At 47.0% G+C, this 27,315-nt stretch overlaps 1 protein-coding gene across 1 annotated transcript; it reads left to right on the top strand.

The window, feature by feature from the left end:
• Nucleotides 1-4,658: 4,658 nt before the first annotated feature.
• On the top strand, nt 4,659-27,315 carry DYNLT5 (dynein light chain Tctex-type family member 5). The gene is made up of 5 exons (XM_089687947.1): nt 4,659-4,831; nt 18,693-18,816; nt 19,860-19,951; nt 23,681-23,805; nt 26,853-27,315. The coding sequence occupies exons 2-5, from the start codon at nt 18,695-18,697 to the stop codon at nt 27,054-27,056; spliced, it is 543 nt and encodes a 180-aa protein (XP_089544073.1). The 5' UTR covers nt 4,659-4,831; nt 18,693-18,694; the 3' UTR covers nt 27,057-27,315.

Here is a 27,315-nt window from a genome sequence, read left to right as displayed (position 1 = left end):
CCCCCCCCCCCTTTGCAACCAGGACTGCCTGTCAGAGCCCCCCTTACACCCAGGTGTGCCCATCAGAGTCTCCACTTAGATCCAGGAGTGCCCATCAGAGTCCCCCCTTACATCCGGAGTTAGCTGGGGTATTTTCACAGACAGTTGCTGTGGCTAGTAAGCCATATTTTGGTGACTCCTGATCTAGAGATAGTATGGGTAACATTACAGAATTCTCAGGTTATAGTACCCATTCTCTAGAGTCCTGAGTTCACAGTACTTATGTCCTTCATAGAGTCAATCGATCATGGTACCCTTACATTCCCTAGTCTAGAGGTCACGGAACCCATACTACCTAGTGTCTAGGTTTAGCAGTGATGACACTCATACTCTTATTGGAACTCGTACTGTACCTAGAATTTCATGATCACATTACCCATACAGTTTCCAGCATCTAGTTGTCAGGAAACCCATGCCCTTCTAGGTGTAGTCACGGTACCCATACTCTCCCCAGCATCTGTGGTTGTTATTATACAGCGGAGCATAAAGTGGTCCATAGACTCCACTTTACCAACACACTCCACTCTAGGACAATCTCAATCATCCACAGGGCGATGCTTCAGGTTCCCTCTCACATAGAGTCTTCCATGGAAAGCAAGCCAAGCTTGATCTCTAATCATCAAAAGGGATTCTCTCCAAATTCATGAAAGGCAACCCCTCCCTCATTACAGAACCTGGGCAATCCTTTAGTGCCAGTGATGCACAGAAAGCAGAAGCCAAAATCCTCTCCTCCAGAAGCTTTCTGGGAAGGGATCTGATATCCTGGTACAGTCCCTACTCTCCCTTGTGTCTTGTAATCATGGTGCCCATACTGTCCCCAGTGTCTAGTGGTCATGGTACCCCATACTCTTCTCGAAATCTGGTTGTCACAGTTCCCCTACTCTTCCAGCATCTAGTGGTCATGGTACTCCTAGTCTCTCCAGCATCTAGTAGTCAGTTCCCCTACTCTCTCTGACATCTAGTGGACATGGTTCCATTATTCTCCCTGGCATCCGGTGATCAGAGTTCCCCTACTCTCTAGATATCCAGTACTCTCATAGTACCCATACTCTCCCTGGTGTCTAGTGGTCACAGATCCGTTATACTTTCTGGCATCTAGTGGCCATGGTTTTCCTACTATCCCTTCCTCCCGATGTCTATTGGTCATGGTACATCTACTTTCCTCTGTGTCTACTGGTCATGGTACCCCTACTCTTCCCCCCCAGCCCCTCGTGGTCACAGTTTCCCTACTCTCCCTGATATCTAGTACCCATACTGTTTCCAGCATCTAGTGGTCACAGTACCCCTGCTTTTCCTAGTGTCTACTGGTCATGGTACCCATATTCTTCCTAATGTTTAACCGCTTAAGGACCACCCACAGCCTTTTTACTGCGGCTGGGCGGCTTCGATGTGCTGGATCATGTACATGTACATGATCCAGCATTTCTGGGGTAGAGGGAGTGTGTCCTCCGCCCAATCTGTGCTTTCATTCAGTACAGCACAAGTCATTCATCATAGCGAATCACAGTATAGATCCCTGTATTTACTAACAACACGACTCTATAGAGAGCAGCTGGCTGCTTTCTCTCCCTGCAAAGCAGAGAGAAAAACATCCACATCACTTAGTAAAAGCAGCTCATAGTACACAAATTGCACATTGTTAGGCACTCAGTCAACCCTTTGATTGCCCCTAGATATTAACCCCTTTATAGCCAGTGTATAGTGTTATCACTGTATTAGTTTCACTTGTGCTGTCAGTGTCAGATTGCCCGCCGCACTATCGCAGTCCCACTGTAAGTCGCTGATCACCGCCATTACTAGATAGAAAAAAAAAAATACTAAATATATACCTTAGTTTGTAGATGCTATAACTTCAACACAAACCAATTAATATACATTTATTGGGATCTTTTTACCAAAAACATGTAGAATATATTTTAGCCTTAAGTTATGAAGAAATTAGATTTTTTTTTTATTGGATATGTTTTATAACAGTAAAAAATATTGCAATTTTTGGAATTTTTTTTGTTTCAAAAAAAAAAAAAAGAAATAAAAACCCAAGGTGATCAAATACCACCTAAAGACAGCTCTACTGCTTTGAAAAAATATATATACATTTTATTTGGGTACAGCGTTGCATGACTGCACAATTACCAGTTAAAGTAGCGCAATGTAGAATAGCAAAAAGATGGCCTGGTCATGAAGGGGGTAAAAACTTCCAGTGTTTTAGTGGTCCCAGTACCCCACACCCCCAGTATCCTGTACTCAGTACCCCCCACACCCCCAGTATCCTGTACTCCTCAGTACCCCACACCCCCCCAGCATCCTGTACTCCTTAGTACCCCACACACCCCTAGTATCCTGTACTCCTCAGTACCCCATACCCCCCCCCCCCAGTATCCTGCACTCCTAAGTACCTCACACCCCCCCAGTATCCCATACCCCCAGTATCCTGTACTCAGTACCCCCCACACCCCCAGTATCCTGTACTCCTCAGTACCCCACCCCCCCCCCCCCAAAATCCTGTACTCAGTACCCCACACCCCCCCAGCATCCTGTACTCCTTAGTACCCCACACACCCCTAGTATCCTGTACTCCTCAGTACCCCATACCCCCCCCCAGTATCCTGCACTCCTAAGTATCTCACACCCCCCCAGTATCCCATACTCTTCAGTACCCCATACCCCCCCCCCCCCCCAGTATCCTATACTGCTCAGTACCTTACTTCCCCCCCCCCCATATCCTGTACTCCTCAGTACCCCTTCCCCAGTATCCTATACTCCTCAGTACCCCCCCCCCCAGTATCCTATACTACTCAGTACCCCATGCCCCCCACACCCAGTATCCTATACTCAGTACCCCTTACCCTCCCCAATATCATATACTCCTCAGTACCCCACCCCCCCAGTATCCTATACTATTCAGTACCCCATACCCCCCCCCCACCCCACCCAGTATCCTATACTCCTCAGTACCCTACCCACCAGTATCCTGTACCCCTCACTACCCCCCCCAGTATCCTGTGCTCCTCAAGACTGCATACCCCCCAGTATCCTGTACTCCTCAGTACCCCCCCCAGTATCCTGTGCTCCTCAGTACCCCCATAACCCCCCCCCCCCCAGTATCCTGTACTCCTCAGTACCCTACCTCCCCCCTATCCTATACTCCTCAGTACCCCCCCCCCCAGTATCCTGAACTCCTAAGTACCCCATACCCCCTCCAGTAACCTGTACTTATCAGTACCCCCCCCAGTATCCTGTGCTCCTCAAGACTGCATACCCCTCCCCAGTATCCTGTACTATTCAGTACCCCTCCAGTATCCTGTACTCCTCCAGTACCCCATACCCCCTCTCCCCCAAGTATCCTGCACTCCTCAGTATCCCATAACCATCCCAGTATCCTTTACTCCTAAGTACCCCGAACTCCTCAGTATCCTGTACTCCTAACTACCCCATACCCTTCCAGTATCCTGTACCCCATACCCCCCCCCAGTATCCTGTACTGCTCAGTACCCCATACCCCCCCCCCCCAGTATCCTGTACTCCTCAGGACCTCATACCCCCCCTCCCATATCCTGTACTCCTCAGTACCCCATACCCCCCAGTATCCTGTGCTCCTAGTATACCATACCCCCCAGTAGCCTGTACTCCTCAGTACCCCATCCCCCCCCTGTATCCTGTACTCCTCAGTACCCCCCCCCCATATCCTGTACTCAGTACCCCATCCCCCCTATATCCTGTACTCAGTACCCCCCCCCCATATCCTGTACTCCTCAATACCCCCCCTATATCCTGTACTCCTCAGTACCCCCCCCCATATCCTGTACTCCTCTACACCCCCCCCCCCCCTATATCCTGTACTCCTCAGTACCCCCCCCATATCCTGTGCTCCTCAGTAACCCCCCCCTATATCCTGTACTCCTCAGTACCCCCCCCCCCCCGTATCCTGTACTCAATACCCCCCCTCTATATCCTGTACTCCTCAGCACCCCAGCCCCCCCCCCCTATATCCTGTACTCCTCAGTACCCACCCCCCATATCCTGTACTCCTCAGTACCCCCCCATATCCTGTGCTCCTCAGTAACCCCCCCCCCCCATATCCTGTACTCCTCAGTACCCCCCCCCCATATCCTGTACTCAATACCCCCCCCCTCTATATCCTGTACTCCTCAGCACCCCAGCCCCCCCCCCTATATCCTGTACTCCTCAGCACCCCCCCCCCCCCCATATCCTGTACTCCTCAATACCCCCCCCCCCTATATCCTGTACTCCTCAGTACCCCATCACCCCTATATCCTGTACTCCTCAGTACCCCCCCCCCCCCTCTATATCCTGTACTCCTCAGTACCCCATCACCACTATGTCCTGTACTCCTCAGTACCCCCCCCCCCCCCTCTATATCCTGTACTCCTCAGTACCCCATCACCACTATGTCCTGTACTCCTCAGTACCCCCCCCCCCTCTATATCCTGTACTCCTCAGTACCCCCCCCCCATCCCCTCTATATCCTGTACTCCTCCCCCTCCCCCTGCCCTCTCGGTGTCTCCAGAGTTGTATGGCTTGTTCTGCCTAACCCTGTGTTCTGCAATGACAGCGGCGTCCAGCAGAGGGAGCCAGGCACACTGTACTAAACGCCTCCAATACAGTTTTAAAAGAAAAACAATCAGCCGGCCGGTCTGTCCAGAACTCCATCAGCTTCGGCTTCCAGCCTATAGCAAGCCAGCATCGAGAGGAAGTCCCGCCCCCTTCACTGCTGACTGGTTGCCGGGGCAACAGAACGCTGACCTGGATCCGAGGAAGGAGCGTGCAGCAGGTAATCTCCCCGGAGGACTACAGGAGCCAGCGTGTCCTCCCCCAGCCACTCCCCCCCCCCCAATACAGTCAGAGCCCCTGGTGGGAGGATTCAACATTGAGGACCCCTCTGGGGGGATTTCTTGGCCCTTCCCCTCCCCCATCCTGTTGTATTCTCCCCATCCCGGAGAGTGGGGTCATTATAAAGACCACTGGGGGGGAGGGGATCAGTTTTGGGTGGAGTGACCCTTTTAAAGTGTATGTACACCCCGACCATGGACGCCTCTAATTCTCTCCCTGAGCATCACAAACATTCTATCATATGTGTTAAATATTCCGTCTATGGATCCTGCCCGCCCTTATCTGTTACATTGTTTCCACCTACAGGAAGTGTGCCTGGACTACAGAACCCCCTCCCTCCCCCTACATCCCCTAATATGGGGAGGGGGTTTGTAGTCCCATCACACTTCCTATCCTCAGGTGACAACTCTGTTCTTCCATAAACAAAGTGAGTGAGCGTTGTCACCCGAGGACAGGATGTGTGCGAGGACTACAGAACCCCTCCCTCTCCCTACAGCCCCTAATATGGAGGCGGAGGAGGGGGTCTGCAGTCCCATCACACTTCCTATCCTCCGGTGACAACTCCGCTCTTCCATAAATACAGTGAGTGAACTTTGTCATCCAAGGACAGGAAGTGTGCGAGGACTACAGAACCCCTTCTCCCCCTACATCCCCTAATATGGAGGGGATCTGTAGTCCCATCACACTTCCTATCCTCAGGTGACAACTCCGCTCTTTCATATATACAGTGAGTGAACATTGTCATCCAAGGACAGGAAGTGTGCGAGGACTACAGAACCCTCCCTGCCCCTACATCCCCTAATATGGAGGGGGGTCTGTAGTACCATCACACTTCCTATCGTCAGGTGACAACTCTGCTCTTCCATAAATACAGTGAGTTAGCGTCGTCACCCGAGGACAGGAAGTGTGTGAGGACTACAGAACCCCTCCCTCCACCTACATCCCCTAATATGGAGCTGGGGGAGGGGGTCTGTAGTCCCATCACACTTCCTATCATCAGGTGACAACTCCGCTCTTCCATAAATACAGTGAGTGAGCGTCATCATCCGAGGACAGGAAGTGTGTGAGGACTACAAAACCCCTCCCTCCACCTACATCCCCTAATATAGAGGCGGGGAAGGGGGTCTGTAGTCCCATCACACTTCCTATCCTCAGGTGACAACTCCGCTCTTCCATAAACACAGTGAGTGAGTGTTGTCACCCGAGGACAGGAAGTGTGTTGGGACTACAGATCAAGCTTCTTGCTGAAGGTCTTGTAGCCCATTGCAGCCTTGTGCCGGTCTGTGAGCGATCCTGTCCCCGACGTCCTATGACAGCTCTGTGGTCCTTCCCAACTGACATATCTATCAATGAGACGTATGCCAGGACTGCAGGGCAAGAAACATCCTTTGGGCTGTATAGGAAGCTGTCTGTGCATTCTGTGTTTGCATGTATGAAGAGGGCCACTGATGGGGGTGTACAGGTAGTCCTCCTTTGCTGGGTCCAGGCCCCATTGGGTCAGGAGGAGGTCCTGGAAAGGACTTTGTGCGGACCCTGAAAAAGACGGGAGCCACATATTCATCTCTCACTAAGGAAATCCTGGGTGGTGTGTCATCTGTCTGAAGCTTCTTCACAGTCACAGCTTCTTGATAATGGATCCCCAGATGACACCAGGGACCCCTGGTGCCTGGAATACATCTCCTTCCTGTCAGGCAGGCTGTACGGGGGGGCCCTGTGATTTCTAGTGATGGCCCCGTTGTGTGCGCTGAGCCCCAGAGACCCTATCAGGTCCCTAAAGATTCCAAACCACCCGGTCCCCACAATAGAGCAGGAACTATACTCACCTGTCCAGGGGCCCCGTCTCCTACCAACCCCCCACTCCTCCAGACTCAACTCTTCCAGGACTGTTAGATGCCCCCTGCCGCACCGTGTGGTTCCTTCATACAGCCATGGCCAAAAATCTTGTCCCCCCCGCATTCCTGTCAGATAACGCACCGCTTCGCCCAGGAAATTGTTGCAATTACAAAGTTTCGGCATTCTCGTGTTTATTTCTGTTGTTTGTATTGGTGACACAAAAAAGTGGAGAAACAAAAAGCCAAATCTGACCCATTCCACACAAAACCCCCAAAAATGGACTGGACAAAATTCTTGGCACCCACAATGTACTATTTGGCAGCGCACCCCTTGGAGAAAATACCTGAAATCAATGGCTTCCTGGAACCATCAATGAGTTTCTTCCACCTCTCTACTAGAATTTTGGTGCGCTCTTCTTTCACCAACAGCTCCAGGTCTCTCACATTGGAAGGGTTCCTTTTCCCAACTGTTGTTCTGAGATCTCTCCACAGGAGCTCTATGGGATTGAGATCTGGACTCATTGCTGGCCGGTTCAGTCCTCTCCAGCGCTTTGCCTGAAACCATTTCTGGGGGCTTTTTGACGTGTGCTTTGGGTCATTGTCCTGCTGGAAGACCCATGACCTCTGATGGAGACCCAACTTTCTGACACTGGGCCCTACATTGCACCCCAGAATTCTTTGGTAGTCTTCAGATTTCATAATGCCATGCACACAGACAAGACATCCAGTGCCTGAAGCAGCAAAGCAACCCCAAACCATCAGTGACCCCCCCCACCATGTGTAACTGGAGGGACTGAATTCTTCTCTTTAAAGGCCTCATTGCTTTTTCTGGAAACAGTAGAATGATGGGCTTTACCAAAAAGCTGCCATTTTGTTTCGTCTCTCCACAGCACATTCTCCCCAAAGGATTTTGGCTTCCTCAGGTAAGTTTTGGCAAACTTCAATCTGGCTTTTTTATGTTTCTGTGTCAGCAGTGGGGTCCTCCTGGGCCTCCTACCCTTTTCATTCAGATGGCGACGTATAGTGCGAGCTGACAGTTGTACCCTGTGCCTGAAGGTCGTCTACAATTTGTCTGGAAGTTGATCGAGGTTCTTTATCCACCATTCCAACAATACTTTGTTGCAATCTTGATCAATTTTTCTCTCTCATTCACGTCCAGTGAGATTAACTACAGTGCCATGGGCTGTAAACTTCTTGACAATGTTGCGCACAGTGGACACAGGAACATTAAGATCTCTGGGGATGGACTTGTACCCTTGAGATTGTCCATGCTTTTCCATGATTTTTCTTCTCAGATCCTCAGACAATTCTTTGCTGCTTTTTCTCTTCTCCATGCTCCATGTGGCACACAGAGACACACAACAGAAAGTTTGAGTCCATCTTTCACCATTTTATCCTGTTACCGGTGTGATTTCTGTATTATCAGCTTCTGGTAATTGATACAGGTGAGTTTAATTACAAATTACAGGAGCATCACAAACCTGGAATGCAACAATTTCTTACAATTTTGAGTAGGTGCCAATAATTTTGTCCAGTCCATTTTTGGGGTTTTGTGAGGAATGGGTCAGATTTGGCTTTTTGTTTCTCCACTTTTGTGTGTCATACCGATACAAACAAAAGAAATAAACATGAGAATGCTGAAACATGTAATTGCAACACATTTCTAGGTGAAGAGGTTCATTATCTGACGGAAATGCAGGGGGGACAAGATTTTTGACCACGACTGTAACTTGTATGGATGAACAGGGTTGCTGATAGGGGTGTACAGGTATTCCTCCCGTACCCAGCAGGGGCCATCATACCAATGAGAGCAACGCTTCAGGCTTCTTCTTCCAGTAAGATGTCCAAGAACAGTGGTCTCCAAACTGTGGCCCGGGGGCCAGATGCGACCCTTTGCTTGCTTTTATCTGGCCCTCGAGGCATTATTCCTCCCACTGCATAGTTTCTCCCACTGACATCAACAATGGAGCACTATTCCTCACACTGACACCAATGATGGGGCACAATTTCTCCCATTGATACCAATGATGGGGCACTATTCCTCCCGCTGACACCAATGATGGGGCACTATTCCTCCCAATGTCACCAATGATGGGGCACTATTCCTCACACTGACACCAATGATGGGACACTATTCTTCCCATTGATACTAATGATGGGGCAGTATTCCTCCCACTGACACCAATGATGGGGCACTATTCCTCCCACTGACACCAATGATGGGGCACTATTCCTCCCACTGACACCGATGATCGGGCACTATTCCTCCCAATGACACCGATGATGGGGCACTATTCCTCCCAATGACACCAATGATGGGGCACTATTCTTCCCATTAATATTAACGATGGGGCACAATTTCTCCCATTGATACCAATGATGGGGAACTTTTCCACCCATTGATACCAATGATGGGGCACTATTTCTCCCATTGACACCAATGATGGGGCACTATTCCTCCCAATGTCACCAATGATGTGGCACTATTCCTCCCACTGACACCAATGATGGGGCACTATTCCTCACACTGACACCGATGATGGGGCACTATTCCTCCCACTGACACCAATGATGGGGCACTATTCCTCCCGCTGACACCACTGATGGGGCACTATTCCTCCCAATGTCACCAATGATGGGGCACTATTCCTCACACTGACACCAATGATGGGACACTATTCTTCCCATTAATATTAACGATGGGGCACAATTTCTCCCATTGATACCAATGATGGGGAACTTTTCCACCCATTGACACCAATGATGGGGCACTATTCCTTCCATTGATACTAACGATGGGGCACTATTTCTCCCATTGACACCACTGATTGAGCACTATTCCTCAAATTGACATCAATGATGGAGAACTATTCCTTCCACTGACATCAATGATGGAGAACTATTCCTCCCACTGACACCAATGATGGGGCACTATTCCTCCCACTGACACCAATGATGGGGCACTATTCCTCTCACTGACATCAATGATGGGGCACCATTCCTCCCACTGACATCAATGATGGGGCACTATTCCTCCCACTGACACCGATGATGGGGCACTATTCCTCCCACTGATACCAATGATGGGGCACTATTCCTCCCACTGACACCAATGATGGGGCACTATTCCTCCCACTGACACCAATGATGGGGCACCATTCCTCCCACTGACATCAATGATGGGGCACCATTCCTCCCACTGACATCAATGATGGGGCACTATTCCTCCCACTGACACCGATGATGGGGCACTATTCCTCCCACTGATACCGATGATGGGGCACTATTCCTCCCACTGACATCAATGATGGGGCACTATTCCTCCCACTGATACCAATGATGGGGCACTATTCCTCCCACTGATACCAATGATGGGGCACTATTCCTCCCACTGACACCAATGATGGGGCACTATTCCTCCCACTGACATCAATGATGGGGCACCATTCCTCCCACTGACACCAATGATGGGGCACTATTCCTCCCACTGACACCAATGATGGGGCAATATTCCTCCTATTGACACCAATGATGGGGCGCTATTCCTCCCATTGACAACAATGAAGGGGCACTATTCCTCCTACTGATACCAATGATGGGGCACTATTCCTACCACTGATACCAATGATGGAGCACTATTCCTCCCACTGACATCAATGATGGGGCACCATTCCTCCCACTGACATCAATGATGGGGCACTATTCCTCCCACTGATACCAATGATGGGGCACTATTCCTCCCACTGATACCAATGATGGGGCACTATTCCTACCACTGATACCAATGATGGAGCACTATTCCTCCCACTGACATCAATGATGGGGCACCATTCCTCCCACTGACATCAATGATGGGGCACCATTCCTCCCACTGACACCAATGATGGGGCACTATTCCTCCCACTGACATCAATGATGGGGCACCATTCCTCCCACTGACACCAATGATGGGGCACTATTCCTCCCACTGACACCAATGATGGGGCAATATTCCTCCTATTGACACCAATGATGGGGCACTATTCCTCCCATTGACAACAATGATGGGGCACTATTTCTTCTATTGAAACCAAAGTTGGGGCACTATTCCTCCCCCTAATACCAATGATTGGGCATTGTTTACCCCCACTGACACCAGGACATTTTATTCTCCCACTGGTCACAGTCCGGCCCCCCTACAGTTTGAAGGACAGTAAACCGGCCCTTTGTTTAGAAAGTCTGGAGACCCCTGTCCTAGAAGAAAGAAGTGCCTCTCATTGATCGGCATAGTCATGTGGTCTCGTTGACCAATGAGTGCTTGCCATTGCAAGCATTATGATAGATACTCACACCAGAGCGGTCTATTGCGGTGTATATACGGACCACTACGCCAGCAACACAGGGCACCACAGCCACTAAGTCTGGAGGGGTGGCCGGGATATTTGGAGTTCATTCTCCTTTGCATTTTTTTTAAAAGGTTGATTTATCTAATGATTATTATATTAACTCCTTCCAACCCAGCCCAGCCAAGCGAGATGGATTTTCCAATCATTTGAGGTCACATGATTAGGAGCCTGTCCCGCCGGTTACCGATCATAGCAAGAGACTAAGAGCTCTCTATGACAGCTTGGTCACTGCGCTGGGAACACGGTCCCAGCACAGAAACCATGGACTCATACGTGTGGCGTGTGGATGTTGAAGCCCACCCTCGTTACCGCTGTACATATGTGTTATTTTGGTGATTATTATTATTATACAGTATTTATAAAGCGCCAATAGTTCGCTCAGCGCTGTACATTACAAAGGGGGACAGAACATGTGACAGAACAATACCAATACAATGCAAAACATGAGGGGATTGAGGGCCCTGCTCTTTGGAGCTTACAATCTAGGAGGGAGGGGATGGTGGCACAGGAGGAGATAGCTGTGGGGGATGGAGTGGTAGGAAGAGTGGAGGAGGTCGGCAGGTTATCAAGGGGTGGGGTAGGCTTCCCTGAAGAGGTGGGTTTTCAGGGTGCGCCTAAAGGAGAGGAGAGTAGGTGATAATCTGATGGGTTGGGGCAGGGAGTTCCAGAGGATGGGTGACACCCTGGAGAAGTCCTGGAGGTGGGCATGGGAGGAGGAGACCAGGGAACTAGCGAGAAGGAGGTCTTGTGAGGAGCGAAGTGTGCGTGTTGGGTGGTACTTGGATATTAGGTCAGTGATGTAGTTCGGGGCAGTATGGTGGACGGCTTTGTACGTCAGTGTTAGGATTTTGAATTTGATCCGTTGGGCCATCGGAAGCCAGTGGAGGGATTGGCAGAGGGGGGTGGCGGAGACGGAGCAGTTGGAAAGGTGAATGAGTCTGGCAGCCGTATTCAGGATGGACTGAAGCGGGGATAGCCAGCAGCGAGGCAGGCCAGTGAGGAGGGAGTTGCAGTAGTCGAGTCGTGATATGATGAGGGAGTGGATGAGCTGTTTAGTGGTTTCTGGGGTTAGGAACGTGCGGATTTTGGCGATATTGCGGAGGTGGAGTCTGGTGATATTGGGTTAATAAAACAGTATAAGAAGAGAAGCAATAATGATGTTCGTGGAGTGTGCAGCCTGCCGTGATCTTTGTTGGGAACTGAATTCAGGACACCGGCGCTGGGCAGTGTAACTATAACCTATCAGAATGTACACAGATACCATTCTACCTGTCTGTTGATACATAACGAAGAGACGTACTGATACAAGATCACAAGATTTTATTTGTAGCGTACCACAATCCATCAAATGCATTGTATCTGAGCACCACTAAGTGGAAACATTGGACCCCCTCCTACCTTGGAAAACCTGATAAATCGGGAGAGAGGTGCGTCACACAGAATATCTTACAGCCAGGTTAAGGAACACGGTGGATAAATGTGGTGCTATATGGCACACCTGGGATACTTACCTATTCGGCTTCTTGCACACGATAATGATGTTTGAGCAACTGCTTTTATGAACGTAATTTTAGGCATTTGTTTTATGTGTCTTCATGAGGTTATTTCCATGTATATGCGAGTTTATGCATTTGCGAGCACAATATATTCTTAGTGTAAATTCAACATTTTAAAGTATTTGTAAAGGCCTGTTTTTTAATAACTTATAAACATGTTATATTTTCATGCAGCCCCAATCCTCTTCTGAGATCCCCCACCCATGCTCCTCTTAGTGTGCCACCATAGGAAGCTGCTACCTATAGGGGCTCACCTGTGGGCTCACTCCTGTGCTGAGAGCTGTGTGCATCTGTAGACACACACAGCGTAGCTTGGCATCGCCCCCGCTCTTTGCTCACAGGACTTGATTGACAGCAGCAGGCTGTCCTGCTGCTGCTGCCTCTCTGTCCTGTGAATGCTGGGAGAGCTTGATATAGGAAAAAAGATGCCATCATAATGAGGTGTAATCACCCTATCATAAGTTATCCCCGTCTCACCTAAAGTATAAGGTGTGGAGTCTGAACCAAATAACATATAGAAAGAAAATAGCAGCTGACAAGAACAGACCTGCCAAAAAGTGGTATATTACAAATCCTATGCGGAGTATGGTCACTAAATTAGTGAATGCAAATAATATTTATTAGATCACATAGATCATGAAAAGGTTGGCATATTATCATGGTGAACATTGTACAATTGCTGGGAGAGCCCCACTGCAGATGGGCACAACCCTGGATCCGGTGATGGGGAGATACTTCCAGTGGAACATTTTTTTGCCTTAAGCCCTGGTTCACACTGGATCTGATTTTGCAATTGTGGGACTTCACTTTTTTTTTTTTAATTTAAATATTTATTCATTTTCAATATAAAATACAAATTTCATCATTACTCTCATATAACATACAAAACTTTCAGATATATCCCAACCCTTAATTATATCCCTTTCAATCTTTATCCCCCTTCTATCTTTATTTCCTTCACCCCCCATCCCCCCTAACTAATACCCAGGGGCGGACTGACAACTCATGGGGCCCCAGGGCAATAGGTAATCATGGGGCCCCTGTGTCCTTGCCCAAACTCAAAAAAGCCTATGAAAATGGTACCAGGGGCATCTCATGGGGCCCCCTACTGACCCCAGGCCCTTGGGCAGTGCCTGAGTTTCCAAATGGTCAGTCCGCCCCTGCTAATATCCCCACCCTCCCCGAAAAACCAACCTCCCCCCACGAGTAAAACCACGCACTCTGCATTTCTCATTACATCTTTTCCTAAATAATATGTACTTTCTGCTATCCCACTCTACTTCATATTTTTCACCTTGGACACAAAATCTTCCCATTTTCCCCACCTCCTATAGTATATATAGTATAGCGACTTCACTTGAGGTGGCACAATCTCAAAGTTGGGTGGCAGTGCGACTTGATAGACATCTAGGCAGCTTTATACACAGATGTCGCACTCAAAATTGGCAAACGTAGTGCAGGAACTAGTCGGAGTTGCACTGATTAGAACGGTCCCATTGCTGATCATTGGATGCCATTTGTCATGCAATTTGAACAGTCATTTTATATTCATATTATGTGACATCGTCCTTTATAGACACGTTAATAAATAAACAATTGATAAAAAGATACATTGTATCAATTGATTACCCACGTTGGTCATTGTCTGGAACAATGTACAGTTGCAAGAAAAAGTATATGATCCCCTCGGGATTACGTGGAGTTTTGCATGAATTGGGCATAAAATGTGCTCTGAACGTCATCTAAGTCACAACAATAGAAGAACACAGTCTGCTGAACATAATACTACACAAACATTAGATGTTGCCATGGTTTAATTGCACATAACATGTAAACATTCACAGTGCAGGGAGGAAAAAGTATGTGAACCATTGGACTTTATAACCGGTTGACCCTCCTTTGGCAGCAATAACCTCAACCAAACGTTTCCTGTAGTTGCAGATCAGACCTGCACAACGATCTGGAGTCATTTTGGACCACTCCTCTTCACAAAACTGTTTCAGTGTAGCAATATTCTTGGGATGTCTGGTGTGAATTGCTCTCTTAAGGTCATGCCACAGCATTTCAATCGGGTTGAGGTCAGGACTCTGACTGGGCCACTCCAGAAGGCGTATTCTGTGCTGTTGCAGCCATTGTTTTGTTGAATTACTTGTATGCTTTGGGTCATTGTCCTGTTGCATCACCCATCCTCTGTGGAGCTTCAGTTGGCAGACAGATGGTCGTACGTTTTCCTGCAAAATGTCTTGATAAACTCTGGAATTCACTTTCCCATCAATGACAACAATCTGTCCAGGCCCTGAGGCAGCAAAGCAGCCCCAAACCATGATGCTCCCTCCGCCATGTTTCACAGTGGGGATGAGGTTTTGATGTTGGTGTGCTGTGCCTTTTTTTCTCCACACATAGTGGATCTTGGTTTCATCTGTCCACAGTATATTTTGCCAGTAGTGCTGTGGAACATCCAGGTGCTCTTTTGCAAACTTCAAACGTGCTGCAATATTCTTTTTGGACAGCAATGGCTTCCTCCTCCCATGTACTCCATTCTTGTTTAATGTTTTCCTTATTGTAGATGTGTCAACAAAAATGTTAGCATGTGCCAGAGATTTCTGTAGGTCTTTAGCTGACACTCTGGGATTCTTCTTTACCTCATGCAGCATTCTGTGCTGTGCTCTTGCAGTCATTTTTACAGGACGACCACGCCTAGGGAGAGTAGCAACAGTGCTAAACTTTCTCCATTTGTAGACAGTCTGTCTTACCGTGGACACATGAACATCAAGGCTTTTGGAGATACTTTTGTAACCCTTTCCAGCTTCATGCAAGTCAACAATTCTTGATCGCGGGTCTTCTGAGAGCTCTTTTTTGTGAGGCATGGTTCACATCAGACAGTGCTTCTTGAAACCAGTAAACCCAAAACAGGTGTGTGTTTTTTAAGGGCAGGACAGCTGTCAGCAACACATCCAATATCATCACACTGATTGGAGTCAAGGTTGGCTCACTCCTGGCTCCAATTAGCTCTGGGAGAAGTCATTAAGCAAGGGCCTCACATACTTTTTCCTCCCTGCACTGTGAATGTTTACATGTTATGTGCAATTAAACCATGGCAACATCTAATGTTTGTGTAGTATTATGTTCAGCAGACTGTGTTCTTCTATTGTTGTGACTTAGATGACGTTCAGAGCACATTTTATGCCCAATTCATGCAAAACTCCACGGAATCCCAAGGGGTTCACATACTTTTTCTTGCAACTGTATTTCTAGGATAAAACTCTGGAGTCCATCGGTACTTCTCTGTAATATCATTTTCAGGGTTGCATACACCTGGGAGCAGGGAAATAAAACTCCAATCATTTATACCGGTGACCTTGTTTATATAGAGAAGACCAGAGAGGAGGCGATGTTTCCTTTTTATTATGTGAACGTTCTGCCTCCATGTGTGTGATCACAGTGACCGGAACTTTTGAACACTTCAAGTGTAAGTCAGATGTTCTGACACCGGCGGTCACACGGGCCATCCATCTGCAGGAGAGGGGGGGGCTGACATTGAAGGGATAAAGGCAGAGGATCAGTTGCTGGTGCCAGTGTGTTTGTGGCGGGTGGAGGGTATCCAGGAGACGGGCTGCCGTGGTGTCACATTGCCCCAGGGTGAGCAGACACAATGACAATCCACGCTTCCTTGACTGTCAATGACTGTTCTATGAGTCTGTGTGGAATGTGACCCATTGCTAGTATGAGTATGAGGCACAACTATGAGCACTATAGAGACCAATGGGAGAGCCCCAGAAAAATGACACCGTGCTCCACCAATAGGAGTGGCTGCAAAGAGGCTGCAGGGGATCAGCAGCACTGAGATGCCACAAAGGTTGAAAAAGATGAAAATTGCATTTTAGTGCAAAGATGGTAAGAGAAAGAAATAGTTATAGGGGACTACAGCATTGAACATTTATGTCTTCTACGAGCCTTGAGCCCAACCTGCGGCCCGAGGGCATTTATTTCTTTGTGGCCCCAGCAGACATTACTCTGTGTTTCACTATTGCCCTTAAATAGCAGTTACCTCTAGCAATCTCACGTAATGTGTCTTCAGTCTATATCTCTGTTTTCTGAAGCACGTGCCTAGTCTCTAACACCCTGTATAACATGTCTGTAGTCTCTGTCCATCTCCTGTTGCATCTCTGCAGTCTCTGACCATGTCCTGTTATATGTCTGAAGTCTCTGACCATCTCCTGTTATATGTTTGTAGTCTCTGACCATCTCCTATAGCATGCCTGCAGTCCCTGACCATCTCCTGTTTTATATGTCTGCAGTCTCTGACCATCTCCTGTTATATGTCTGCAGTCCCTGACCATCTCCTGTTATATGTCTGCAATCTCTGACCATCTCCTGTTATATGTCTGCAGTCTCTGACCATCTCCTGTTATATGTCTGCAGTCCCTGACCATCTCCTGTTATATGTCTGCAGTCTCTGACCATGTCCTGTTATATGTCTGCAGTCTCTGACCATCTCCTGTTATATGTCTGCAATCTCTGACCATCTCCTGTTATATGTCTGCAATCTCTGACCATCTCCTGTTATATGTCTGCAATCTCTGACCATCTCCTGTTATATGTCTGCAATCTCTGACCATCTCCTGTTATATGTCTGCAGCCTCTGACCACCTCCTGTAGCATGTCTGCAGCCTCTGACCACCTCCTGTAGCATGTCTGCAGTCTCTGACCAGATCCTGTAGCATGTCTGCAGTCTCTGACCATATCCTGTATCTTGTCTGCAGTCTCTGACCATATCCTGTATCTTGTCTGCAGTCTCTGACCATCTTATGTAGCATGTCTGCAGTCTCTGACCATCTTATGTAGCATGTCTGCAGTCTCTGACCATCTTATGTAGCATGTCTGCCGTCTCTGACCATCTCCTGTTATATGTCTGCAGTCTCTGACCATCTCCTGTTATATGTCTGCAGTCTCTGACCTTCTCCTATAGCATGTCTGCAGTCTCTGACCATCTTATGTAGCATGTCTGCCGTCTCTGACCATCTCCTGTTATATGTCTGCAGTCTCTGACCTTCTCCTATAGCATGTCTGCAGTCTCTGACCATCTCCTTTTATATGTCTGCAGTCTCTGACCTTCTCCTATAGCATGTCTGCAGTCTCTGACAATCTCCTTTTTTTTTTATGTCTACGGTCTCTGACAATCTCCTTTTTTTTATGTCTACGGTCTCTGACAATCTCCTTTTTTTTATGTCTACGGTCTCTGACAATCTCCTTTTTTTTATGTCTGCAGTCTCTGACCATCTTATGTAGCATGTCTGCAGTCTCTGACAATCTCCTTTTTTTTATGTCTACAGTCTCTGACAATCTCCTTTTTTTTTATGTCTACGGTGTCTGACAGTCTCCTTTTTTATGTCTGCAGTCTCTGACAATCTCCTGTTATTTGTCTCCTAGATTGTAAGCTCTAACGCGCTGGGCCCTCTGTTTCCTCTTGTACCAAATTGTATTGTAAATGTCATGCCTGCCTTCATTTTGTAAAGTGCTGAGCAAACTGTTGGCGCGATATAAATCCTGTATAATAATAATTTGTCTTCAGTCACTGACCATGTCCTGTTTCATGTTTGCAGTCTCTGACCATCTCCTGTTATAAATGACACCCTGACACATTATCTATAGAATGTCATACACAGCCCACCATAATGGATATACCGTTCGTTATATTATGCCACAGTAACAAAAGCCACGCACATTTATTTTATCCATTGTGGTACATACATAATGAAAGGGCTGTCCTAATGCATCACACATTGACACGCACCATAACGCACATTAACGCATGTGAATGAATGTACCACAGTAAACCACTTACATGAAAAGGTCCTCGTTGTTACCAGGACATGTAGAGAGGGTGAATCTCCCTTGTGGAGACATGGGCAGCAGTAAAAGCCTAGCAAGGGTTCTAATCCTTCCACAGTGTTGGCTTTAGATACATTCTAGGTCAGATCCGCTTGATCCATTTTGGGATCTGAGAGATGTCGCTGCTTTTTTCACAGAGATGTCAGACGCCGCCAAGGACAAGGCTGCCCGCCTGCTGAAGAAGAGAGGAAGCGTTTCATCACTGGGCAGCCATGAAGTGAAACCCAGAGACAACCTGAACAAGCCCAGAGAATCCAGAGAGTGAGCAGACAAACCTTCTCTCTGTATTAGGCGTCACTCCCAATTTCAGGACCAAAGATGGTTGGAAAGGGCCGGGCTTTTCAGGCAAGGGGCCAAGTTAGGTCATATGGGTGCCCAGGCACATATCTTTGGGATGCACCCACAATTGCTATTAGTGACCCCTAGACCCCCCCCCTTCCCCAACAGGTCTGGATTCCAAGGACATTGTCTGCATTACATGAGGAGGAGCTTCAGAGTTTCCCCCAAAAAATATGTCACCAACTACAAATACTATGGCTGCTGACTTTTAATAAAAGTACACCTACCTGTCAAGGGATCCAGAGCTGTCCTCACCGGAGCCGATTCTTCACCAGTATTTGGGTCCCCAGCACCGGCATCTTAACTAAGGGGAAGTCTGAAGGTCAGCTTTAGGGAATCCTGATGGAACGTAACCGATTGTACAATACATTGTAGCTGGCTGTATGCAGGGATGGGCAGGAGGGACAGCTGCCCTGGGCACTGTGGTTTCATGTGAGGCGGGGGGGGGGCACCACAATGAGATTGGAGGGGAAGCAATTGTGTTGGGAGGAGGAATTTGGGAGGTGGCTGGGGGTAAGTGTTGGGAGGGGGAAGAGGATTTGTGGCGGGGTAGGGATTTGGGGATTGTGCTTGAAAAGGTGATATGGTAGAGGGAAGAAGGGATTTGTATTAGGAGGGGATTTTTTGTTTGGGGGGAGGGAATGTGTGCTGGGAGCGGGGATATAGAATGGGGGGGAGGATTTGTACTCGAAGAGGAAATTTGAAGGGTAGAGGATGTACTAGGAGGTGGAAATTTTTTGGGGGGAAGATTTTTACTGGGGGTATATGGGAAGGGAGAAGCATGCAGATAAGTGCTCAATTTTTTTTTCTTTTCCGGGGGGGGGATGTGTTGCTACAACATAATGCTCATACATCTTTGGGGGGGGGGGGCGAGTGCAATTTGGCATGTTCGCTCTGGGCTCTAGATGACCTTGTCCCGGCACTGGCTGTATGAATAATTATTTTTTGATTGTGTTTTATTGTAGCTCTATGAGCACAGTGTCTTATATCGATGAACCGGGACACCACGATGACATACACCGTCCAGCTGTGCAGATGGAAAATACATATCAGTTAGGTATGAATTCTGTATTGATCTGCATTAAAAATGAATTTAAAGGGTCAGTCCACCCAGATGAACCCAGAATGTCTGGGTGGCGCCACCTTGGATGAGATATCAGCAACCCCAGCAGACTAAGAACTGTCACTCAAGGGACACTATTATTATTATTATACAGTATTTATAAAGCATATAAAGAGAGTAAAAAGCGCCTTAGTGAAAATGAACAAGCTGCTATGCACAAAATTAGGTACCAATAACCTAAGAAGGGAACAATATATATAACAAGTGCAGCGCTCGTCGTTAATAAAGTGAATGGATGGAACACAGTGTCATAAATCAAATATATAAAACTTATAATAAATGATATAAAATAGTCCCATAAATATAAATAAATCAGGATAGTGAAACAGGATAATGGAAGGTGACTTCGTTGTCCGGGTAGTATTGGAAATGAAATGCGCACTCACCGGACGCGCATATTAAATGCGCCTTGTATGTAACAATCCTGATCCTGGGTGGTAGGAGGTCCTCCTTAAGTCAGAACCCAAATGAGCTGTCCTTCTCACTTCTCACTTAGAAATGCCCGTGTGGTCCTGGTGGGTGCTGTCACTCCCAAGGGGCTGGATGGTAAGTGGTGATCCGCCTTAGTAATGGACCTGTAGGCTAGAGTACTCCCCCAGGGGACAACAAGGATACCTCCATAGTGTAGTAGATTTAAATTTTATTCATATGAAAGGTGCATCACATAAAAGAGTGCAAAAACTGTTGCAGACAACTGTCTGTAGGGGAACTGACCAGCTGGTGATATGTAATGGCCGCCGGAGCTCCACGATGCTCCGGCGGCGTGACGTCACGGCGTGGTGTGGCTCCTCGTGACGTCACGCCGCCGGAGCATCGTGGAGCTCCGGCGGCCATTACATATCACCAGCTGGTCAGTCCCCCTACAGACAGTTGTCTGCAACAGTTTTTGCACTCTTTTATGTGATGCACCTTTCATATGAATAAAATTTAAATCTACTACACTATGGAGGTATCCTTGTTGTCCCCTGGGGGAGTACTCTAGCCTACAGGTCCATTACTAAGGCGGATCACCACTTACCATCCAGCCCCTTGGGAGTGACAGCACCCACCAGGACCACACGGGCATTTCTAAGTGAGAAGTGAGAAGGACAGCTCATTTGGGTTCTGACTTAAGGAGGACCTCCTACCACCCAGGATCAGGATTGTTACATACAAGGCGCATTTAATATGCGTGTCCGGTGAGTGCGCATTTCATTTCCAATACTACCCGGACAACGAAGTCACCTTCCATTATCCTGTTTCACTATCCTGATTTATTTATATTTATGGGACTATTTTATATCATTTATTATAAGTTTTATATATTTGATTTATGACACTGTGTTCCATCCATTCACTTTATTAACGACGAGCGCTGCACTTGTTATATAAGTATTTATAAAGCGCCAATAGTTCGCTCAGCACTGTACATTACAAAGGGGGACAGAACATGTGACAGAACAATACCAATACAATGCAAAACATGAGGGGATCGAGGGCCCTGCTCTTTCGAGCTTACAATCTAGGAGGGAGGGGATGGTGGCACTGGAGGAGATAGCTGTGGGGGATGGAGTGGTAGGAAGAGTGGAGGAGGTCGGCAAGTTAGCAGGGGGTGGGGTAGGCTTCCCTGAAGAGATGGGTTTTCAGGGTGCGCCTAAAGGAGAGGAGTAGGTGATAATCTGATGGGTTGGGGCAGGGAGTTCCAGAGGATGGGTGACATCCTGGAGAAGTCCTGGAGGCGGGCATGGGAGGAGGAGACCAGGGAACTAGAGAGAAGGAGGTCTTGTGAGGAGCGGAGTGTGCGTGTTGGGTGGTACTTGGATATTAGGTCGGTGATGTAGTTCGGGGAAGTATGGTGGACAGCTTTGTACATCAGTGTTAGGATTTTGAATTTTATCCGTTGCGCAATCGGAAGCCAGTGGAGGGATTGGCAGAGGGGGGTGGCGGAGATGGAGCGGTTGGAAAGGTGAATGAGTCTGGCAGCCGTATTCAGGATGGACTGAAGCGGGGATAGCCTGTGGCGAGGCAGGCCAGTGAGGAGGGAGTTGCAGTAGTTGAGTCGTGATATGATGAGGGAGTGGATGAGTTGCTTAGTAGTTTCTGGGGTTAGGAACGTGCGGATTTTGCCGATGTTGCGGAGGTGGAGTCTGCACAAGTTTGTTAAAGATTGGACTTGGGGCTGGAAGGATAGGTTGGAGTCCAGAATGACACCAGTACTCTGGCCTGCGGGGCGGGTTTGATGGTGGCGTTGTTGGATGTGATGGAGAAGTCAATGGGGGGTGGTGTCCGGGCTGGGGGGAAGACAAGAAACTCGGTCTTCAGGTTCAGTTTAAGGAAACTCGAGGTTCAGTTTAAGGAAGTGGAGCGACATTCAGTCAGAAATTTCGCTCAGTAGGTGTGTGATTCGGGCAGAGACCGAGGGGGTGAGGTGGGGGGTTGAGAGATAGATTTGTGTGTCGTCGGCATACAGGTGGTAGTTGAAGCCGTGAGAGTGTATGAGTTGGCCAAGGGAGGAAGTGTAGATGGAGAAGAGAAGGGGTCCGAGGACAGAGCCTTGAGGGACCCCAACAGAGAGGGGGAGTGAGGGGGAGGTGGTAGCATTATAGGTAATGCTGAAAGAGCGTTGTGACAGGTAGGATGAGAGCCAGGAGAGAGCAGAATCTCTGAGGCCGAGGGAGTGTAGTTTTTTGAGGAGGAGGGGGTGGTCGACTGTGTCGAAGGCCGCAGAGAGGTCAAGGAGTAGGAGCACTGAATAATGGCCATTAGCTTTGGCAGTTAGCAGGTCGTTGGAGAGTTTGAGTAAGGCAGTTTCGGTGGAGTGTAGGGGACGGAAGCCGGACTGTAGGGGATCGAGGAGGTTGTTGTCGTTGAGGTGAGAGCATAGGCGGGTGTAGACTAGGCGCTCGAGGAGTTTGGATGTAAATGGGAGCAGGGAGATGGGTCTGAGGTTGTTTGGGTCATTGGGGTCCAGGGAGGGCTTTTTAAGTATGGGGGTGATGTGTGCATGTTTCAGAGGGGAGGGGAAAGAGCTGGAGGAGAGGGAGAGATTAAAGATGTGGGTGAGGGAGCATAGGATGGAGGGGGAGGGAGGTCGTAGGAGTTGTGAGGGGATAGGGTCGAGGGGGCAGGTGGTGAGGCGGGCATCAGAGAGGATCTTGGAGACTTCCTCGATGGTAGTAAGGTCAAAGGTGTGAAGTGTTGGAGGGGCTTCAGTATGAGGAATGAAGGGTGGGGTGGAAGTGGAGGTCAGAGCAGGGGTGGGGCCGTGGGAGAGGGGTGATGAGGGGGTAGCTGAGTGAGGGGGAACAGGGTTGGAGGGAGTTTGAGCAGTGACGAAGTCCCTGCAGGTTATGTATTCCTCTTCACTGCTCAGCCGGCAGCCACATAAAAGGTTATGTAGGATGATGAAGGGACAGGCAGAGGAGCTGGGTCAGCACAGACAATAATTAGATGGAAAGGGCTATGATGTGCAAGATGGGAGGGGGCTGTGCAAGGGAACTGATTCTTTCAGGAGGAGGCAGATTTTCAGAGGTCAGAGCAACATTACTAGTGAATATAAAATGGTATCGAAAGGAGAAATGCTGCAATTAATTATTTCAAATATGAGATCTTTCTGTACTCTTATCTGCAATTTTGTGAAGTTAGTTACAAGGCCTCTTGATAAAATCTGTTTCTCTGTTGTAGGCCCCACGAGACGCTTTCCTGTAGCCACAGTGAACAATATTCTGAAGGACGTCCTGACCAGTTATCTTCAGGAGGAGAAGTATGAAGCCGAGTTATGTAGACAAATGACAAAGACCATTTCAGAGGTGAGACTCGCAGTGATGGGAAACCAATAGATCTCCAATCATTTATTCATGAATCTCTTAGGGGAGAAAGAGCCAAACTGGGACACACCAAAGTTCTGTTCACACTTAAACATAAACAATATCGGGTCTGTGATTAATAATCCCATTTCAGTCTTTGCAGATGACACCAAGCTGTGCCGTGGAATAACGTCCTTTACAGGATGTATCCAACAGGAGCGGACTGACCATTTAGAAACTCGGGCACTGCCTGAGGGCCCGTGGTCAGTAGGGGGCCCCATGAGATGCCCCTGGTACCTTTTTCATAGGCTTTTTTGAGTTTGGGCAAGGACACAGGGGCCCCATGATCCCCTATTGCCCGGGGGCCCCATGAGTTGTCAGTCAGCTCCTGGTCTCCAATTTACAAGCCGACCTCAATGCTCTGTGTAATTGGGAGACTATGTGGAAAATTAGGTTTAATGTTGATAAATGTAAGGTTCTGCACTTGGGGGCTAAGAATATGCATGCATCATACATACTAGGGGGGGTACATCTGGGGGAACCAATGATGGAGAAGGATCTGGGGGTTCTGGTAGATCACAAGGTTAATAAAGACATGCAATGCCAAGCTGCGGGATCCAAAGCGAGCAAAATCCTCTCTTGTTTTAAAAGAGGTATAGACTGCAGAGATAGAGATATCATTCCCCCCCCCCCCCCGGTACAAATCATTAGTAATACCTCATCTGGAATATGCAGTTCAGTTTTGGGCACCAATTCACAAAAAGAACATTGGGGAACTGGAGAAAGTACAGAGAAGGGCAACCAGACTGATAAGACGCATGGAGGAGATCAGCTATGAGGAAAGATTAGAGGAAATGAATTTATTCTCTACTGAGAAGAGGAGATTAAGGGGGGAAATAATCTCCATGTATAATACATAAGGGGGGATATGATCTCAATGTATAATACATAAGGGGGGGATATGATCTCCATGTATAATACATAAGGGGGGATATGATCTCCACGTATAATACATAAGGGGGGATATGATCACCATGTATAATACATAAGGGGGGATATGATCACCATGTATAATACATAAGGGGGGGATATGATCTCCATGTATAATACATAAGGGGGATATGATCTCCATATAATACATAAGGGGGGGATATGATCTCCATGTATAATACATAAGGGGGGGATATGATCACCATGTATAATACATAAGGGGGGATATGATCTCCATATAATACATAAGGGGGGGATATGATCTCCATGTATATTACATAAGGGGGGATATGATCTCCATATAATACATAAGGGGGGGATATGATCTCCATGTATAATACATAAGGGGGATATGATCTCCATGTATAATACATAAGGGGGGATATGATCTCCATGTATAATACATAAGGGGGGATATGATCACCATGTATAATACATAAGGGGGGATATGATCTCCATGTATAATACATAAGGGGGATATGATCTCCATGTATAATACATAAGGGGGGATATGATCACCATGTATAATACATGAGGGGGATATGATCTCCATGTATAATACATAAGGGGGGATATGATCTCCATGTATAATACATAAGGGGGATATGATCTCCATATAATACATAAGGGGGGGATGTGATCTCCATGTATAATACATAAGGGGGGATGTGATCTCCATGTATAATACATAAGGGGGGGATATGATCTCCATGTATAATGCATAAGGGGGGATATGATCTCCATGTATAATACATAAGGGGGGATATGATCTCCATGTATAATACATAAGGGGGGGTATGATCTCCATGTATAATACATAAGGGGGGATATGATCTCCATGTATAATACATAAGGGAGGATATGATCTCCATGTATAATACATAAGGGGGATATGATCTCCATGTATAATACATAAGGGGGATATGATCTCCATGTATAATACATAAGGGGGGATATGTAAATTGGTTCTGGTCAGCTCGGTGGATTGCTGTAGGAAAGTCCTGGATTCTTTCTTGGATACACAGAATATAACTGGATATAACATTTATAGGTAAAGTTGATCCAGGGAATATCCGATTGCCTCTCGGGGGATCAGGAAGGAATGTTTTCCCTGCAGGAGCAAATTGGATCATGCTTTGCTGTTTTTTTTGCCTTCCTCTGGATCAACTGTGCGTTTAGGATTATAAAAAAAATTTTTGTTGTTGAACTGGCTGTACTTTTGTCTTTTTTTCAGCTAGACTAACTATGTAAATATATAACTTGTGCTATGCAGGAACGCAAGCAAAATTGTGTGGGTTCCTATAGTTCACAAAGACATGCATCTTTTTATGCACATGTGTTGCCATTAATTGTTAATGGCAACCCAACAATTCTTGCTAAAGTGCATGAGAAACAAAGGAGTATCCAAATCAAATCAAATGTATTGCTTCTCATGTTTTTTACCTTTTTATTAATAGTAGTTTTTTTTATATACTGAAGGTTATTTATATGCTGATTGTTATTTATATGCTGATTGTTATTTATATGCTGATTGTGATTTTATAAAGAACAATTGATTGATTGGTATAAAAACTACTATTAAAAAGGGTAAACCATGATAACAAAAAGATTAAAAAAACTTCATTTTTTAAATGATCTCTTTTATCATATTTTTCTTTTTTTGATCCGTGTTATAATATATGGAATGTTCTATATAAACCAATTGTGATTTTATGCAAGTCTGATGAGAAACCTTTGTGTTTTAGATTTTCCTTTGTTATGTTTTCTTATCTCTGATAATGGGGGGGAGGTTGGACCCCTGAAACGCGTTGGGTTCTTCTTTTGTTCTTCTACCTGACCATGTCATGGGAATAAAGTTGTATCTGGACTATTCATTTGTGGTGTGGTGCTTCCATCTTAGATAGAGGAAATCATGATAGATGTGAACCATTCAGATTGGGCTGATGCAGCTTGGAAATGGAAAATGCAGGAGTGGGATTCTGGAAATTGGAGTGTTCTTTTAATGTGTTCTGTCTTTCCTTTCCACCATTTTATAGACGCTCTAATGTTTTGATTTCCAGGTAGTTAAAGCCAGAGTAAAGGACTTGATGATCCCGCGATATAAAACAATCGTCCTCATCTACATCGGACAGCTGAACGATCAGGGCATGCGGGTTGGCAGCCGGTGTATATGGGACCCAGCTAACGACACCTTTTCCTCCTACACCTTTAAGAACAGCTCCTTGTTTGCTCTGGCTAATGTCTATGCCGTGTACTATGAGTAGGCAGAAGGGGATTGCCAACCTGATCACCACAGTGCATGCTAGGGCCTATAGTCCCATGATCGATCGAACCCTTTTCCTGCCTGTAAACTAGATTGTGGTGAAATTTAACAGTGAAAACCAGATGATATTTGTAGAGATTATTCTCTTTGCTCATATTGGTTGGTTTACATCTTTTTTTTATTTTTATTACAAATATATTTATTTTGTGAATATTTGGAACAAGCAGCAGTAAAAAAAAATAATTTTTTGAATTAAAAAA

The sequence above is a fragment of the Staurois parvus genome, unplaced genomic scaffold (genome assembly GCF_062004578.1).
Source record: "Staurois parvus isolate SC_StPar_1 unplaced genomic scaffold, SC_StPar_1.0 ptg000441l, whole genome shotgun sequence".
Classification (NCBI taxonomy): Eukaryota; Metazoa; Chordata; class Amphibia; order Anura; family Ranidae; genus Staurois; species Staurois parvus.
Note: the sequence above shows the minus strand (reverse complement) of the source record. Positions and strands in the feature narration are given on the sequence as shown.

Excerpts from the sequence above, each read along its gene's own strand:
- DYNLT5 (XM_089687947.1), top strand. The coding sequence starts at position 18,695 with ATGTCAGACGCCGCCAAGGACAAGGCTGCCCGCCTGCTGAAGAAGAGA. Across the intron at positions 18,817-19,859 it reads AAGCCCAGAGAATCCAGAGA|CTCTATGAGCACAGTGTCTT; the intron begins GTGAGCAGACAA and ends GTTTTATTGTAG. Across the intron at positions 19,952-23,680 it reads GGAAAATACATATCAGTTAG|GCCCCACGAGACGCTTTCCT; the intron begins GTATGAATTCTG and ends TCTCTGTTGTAG.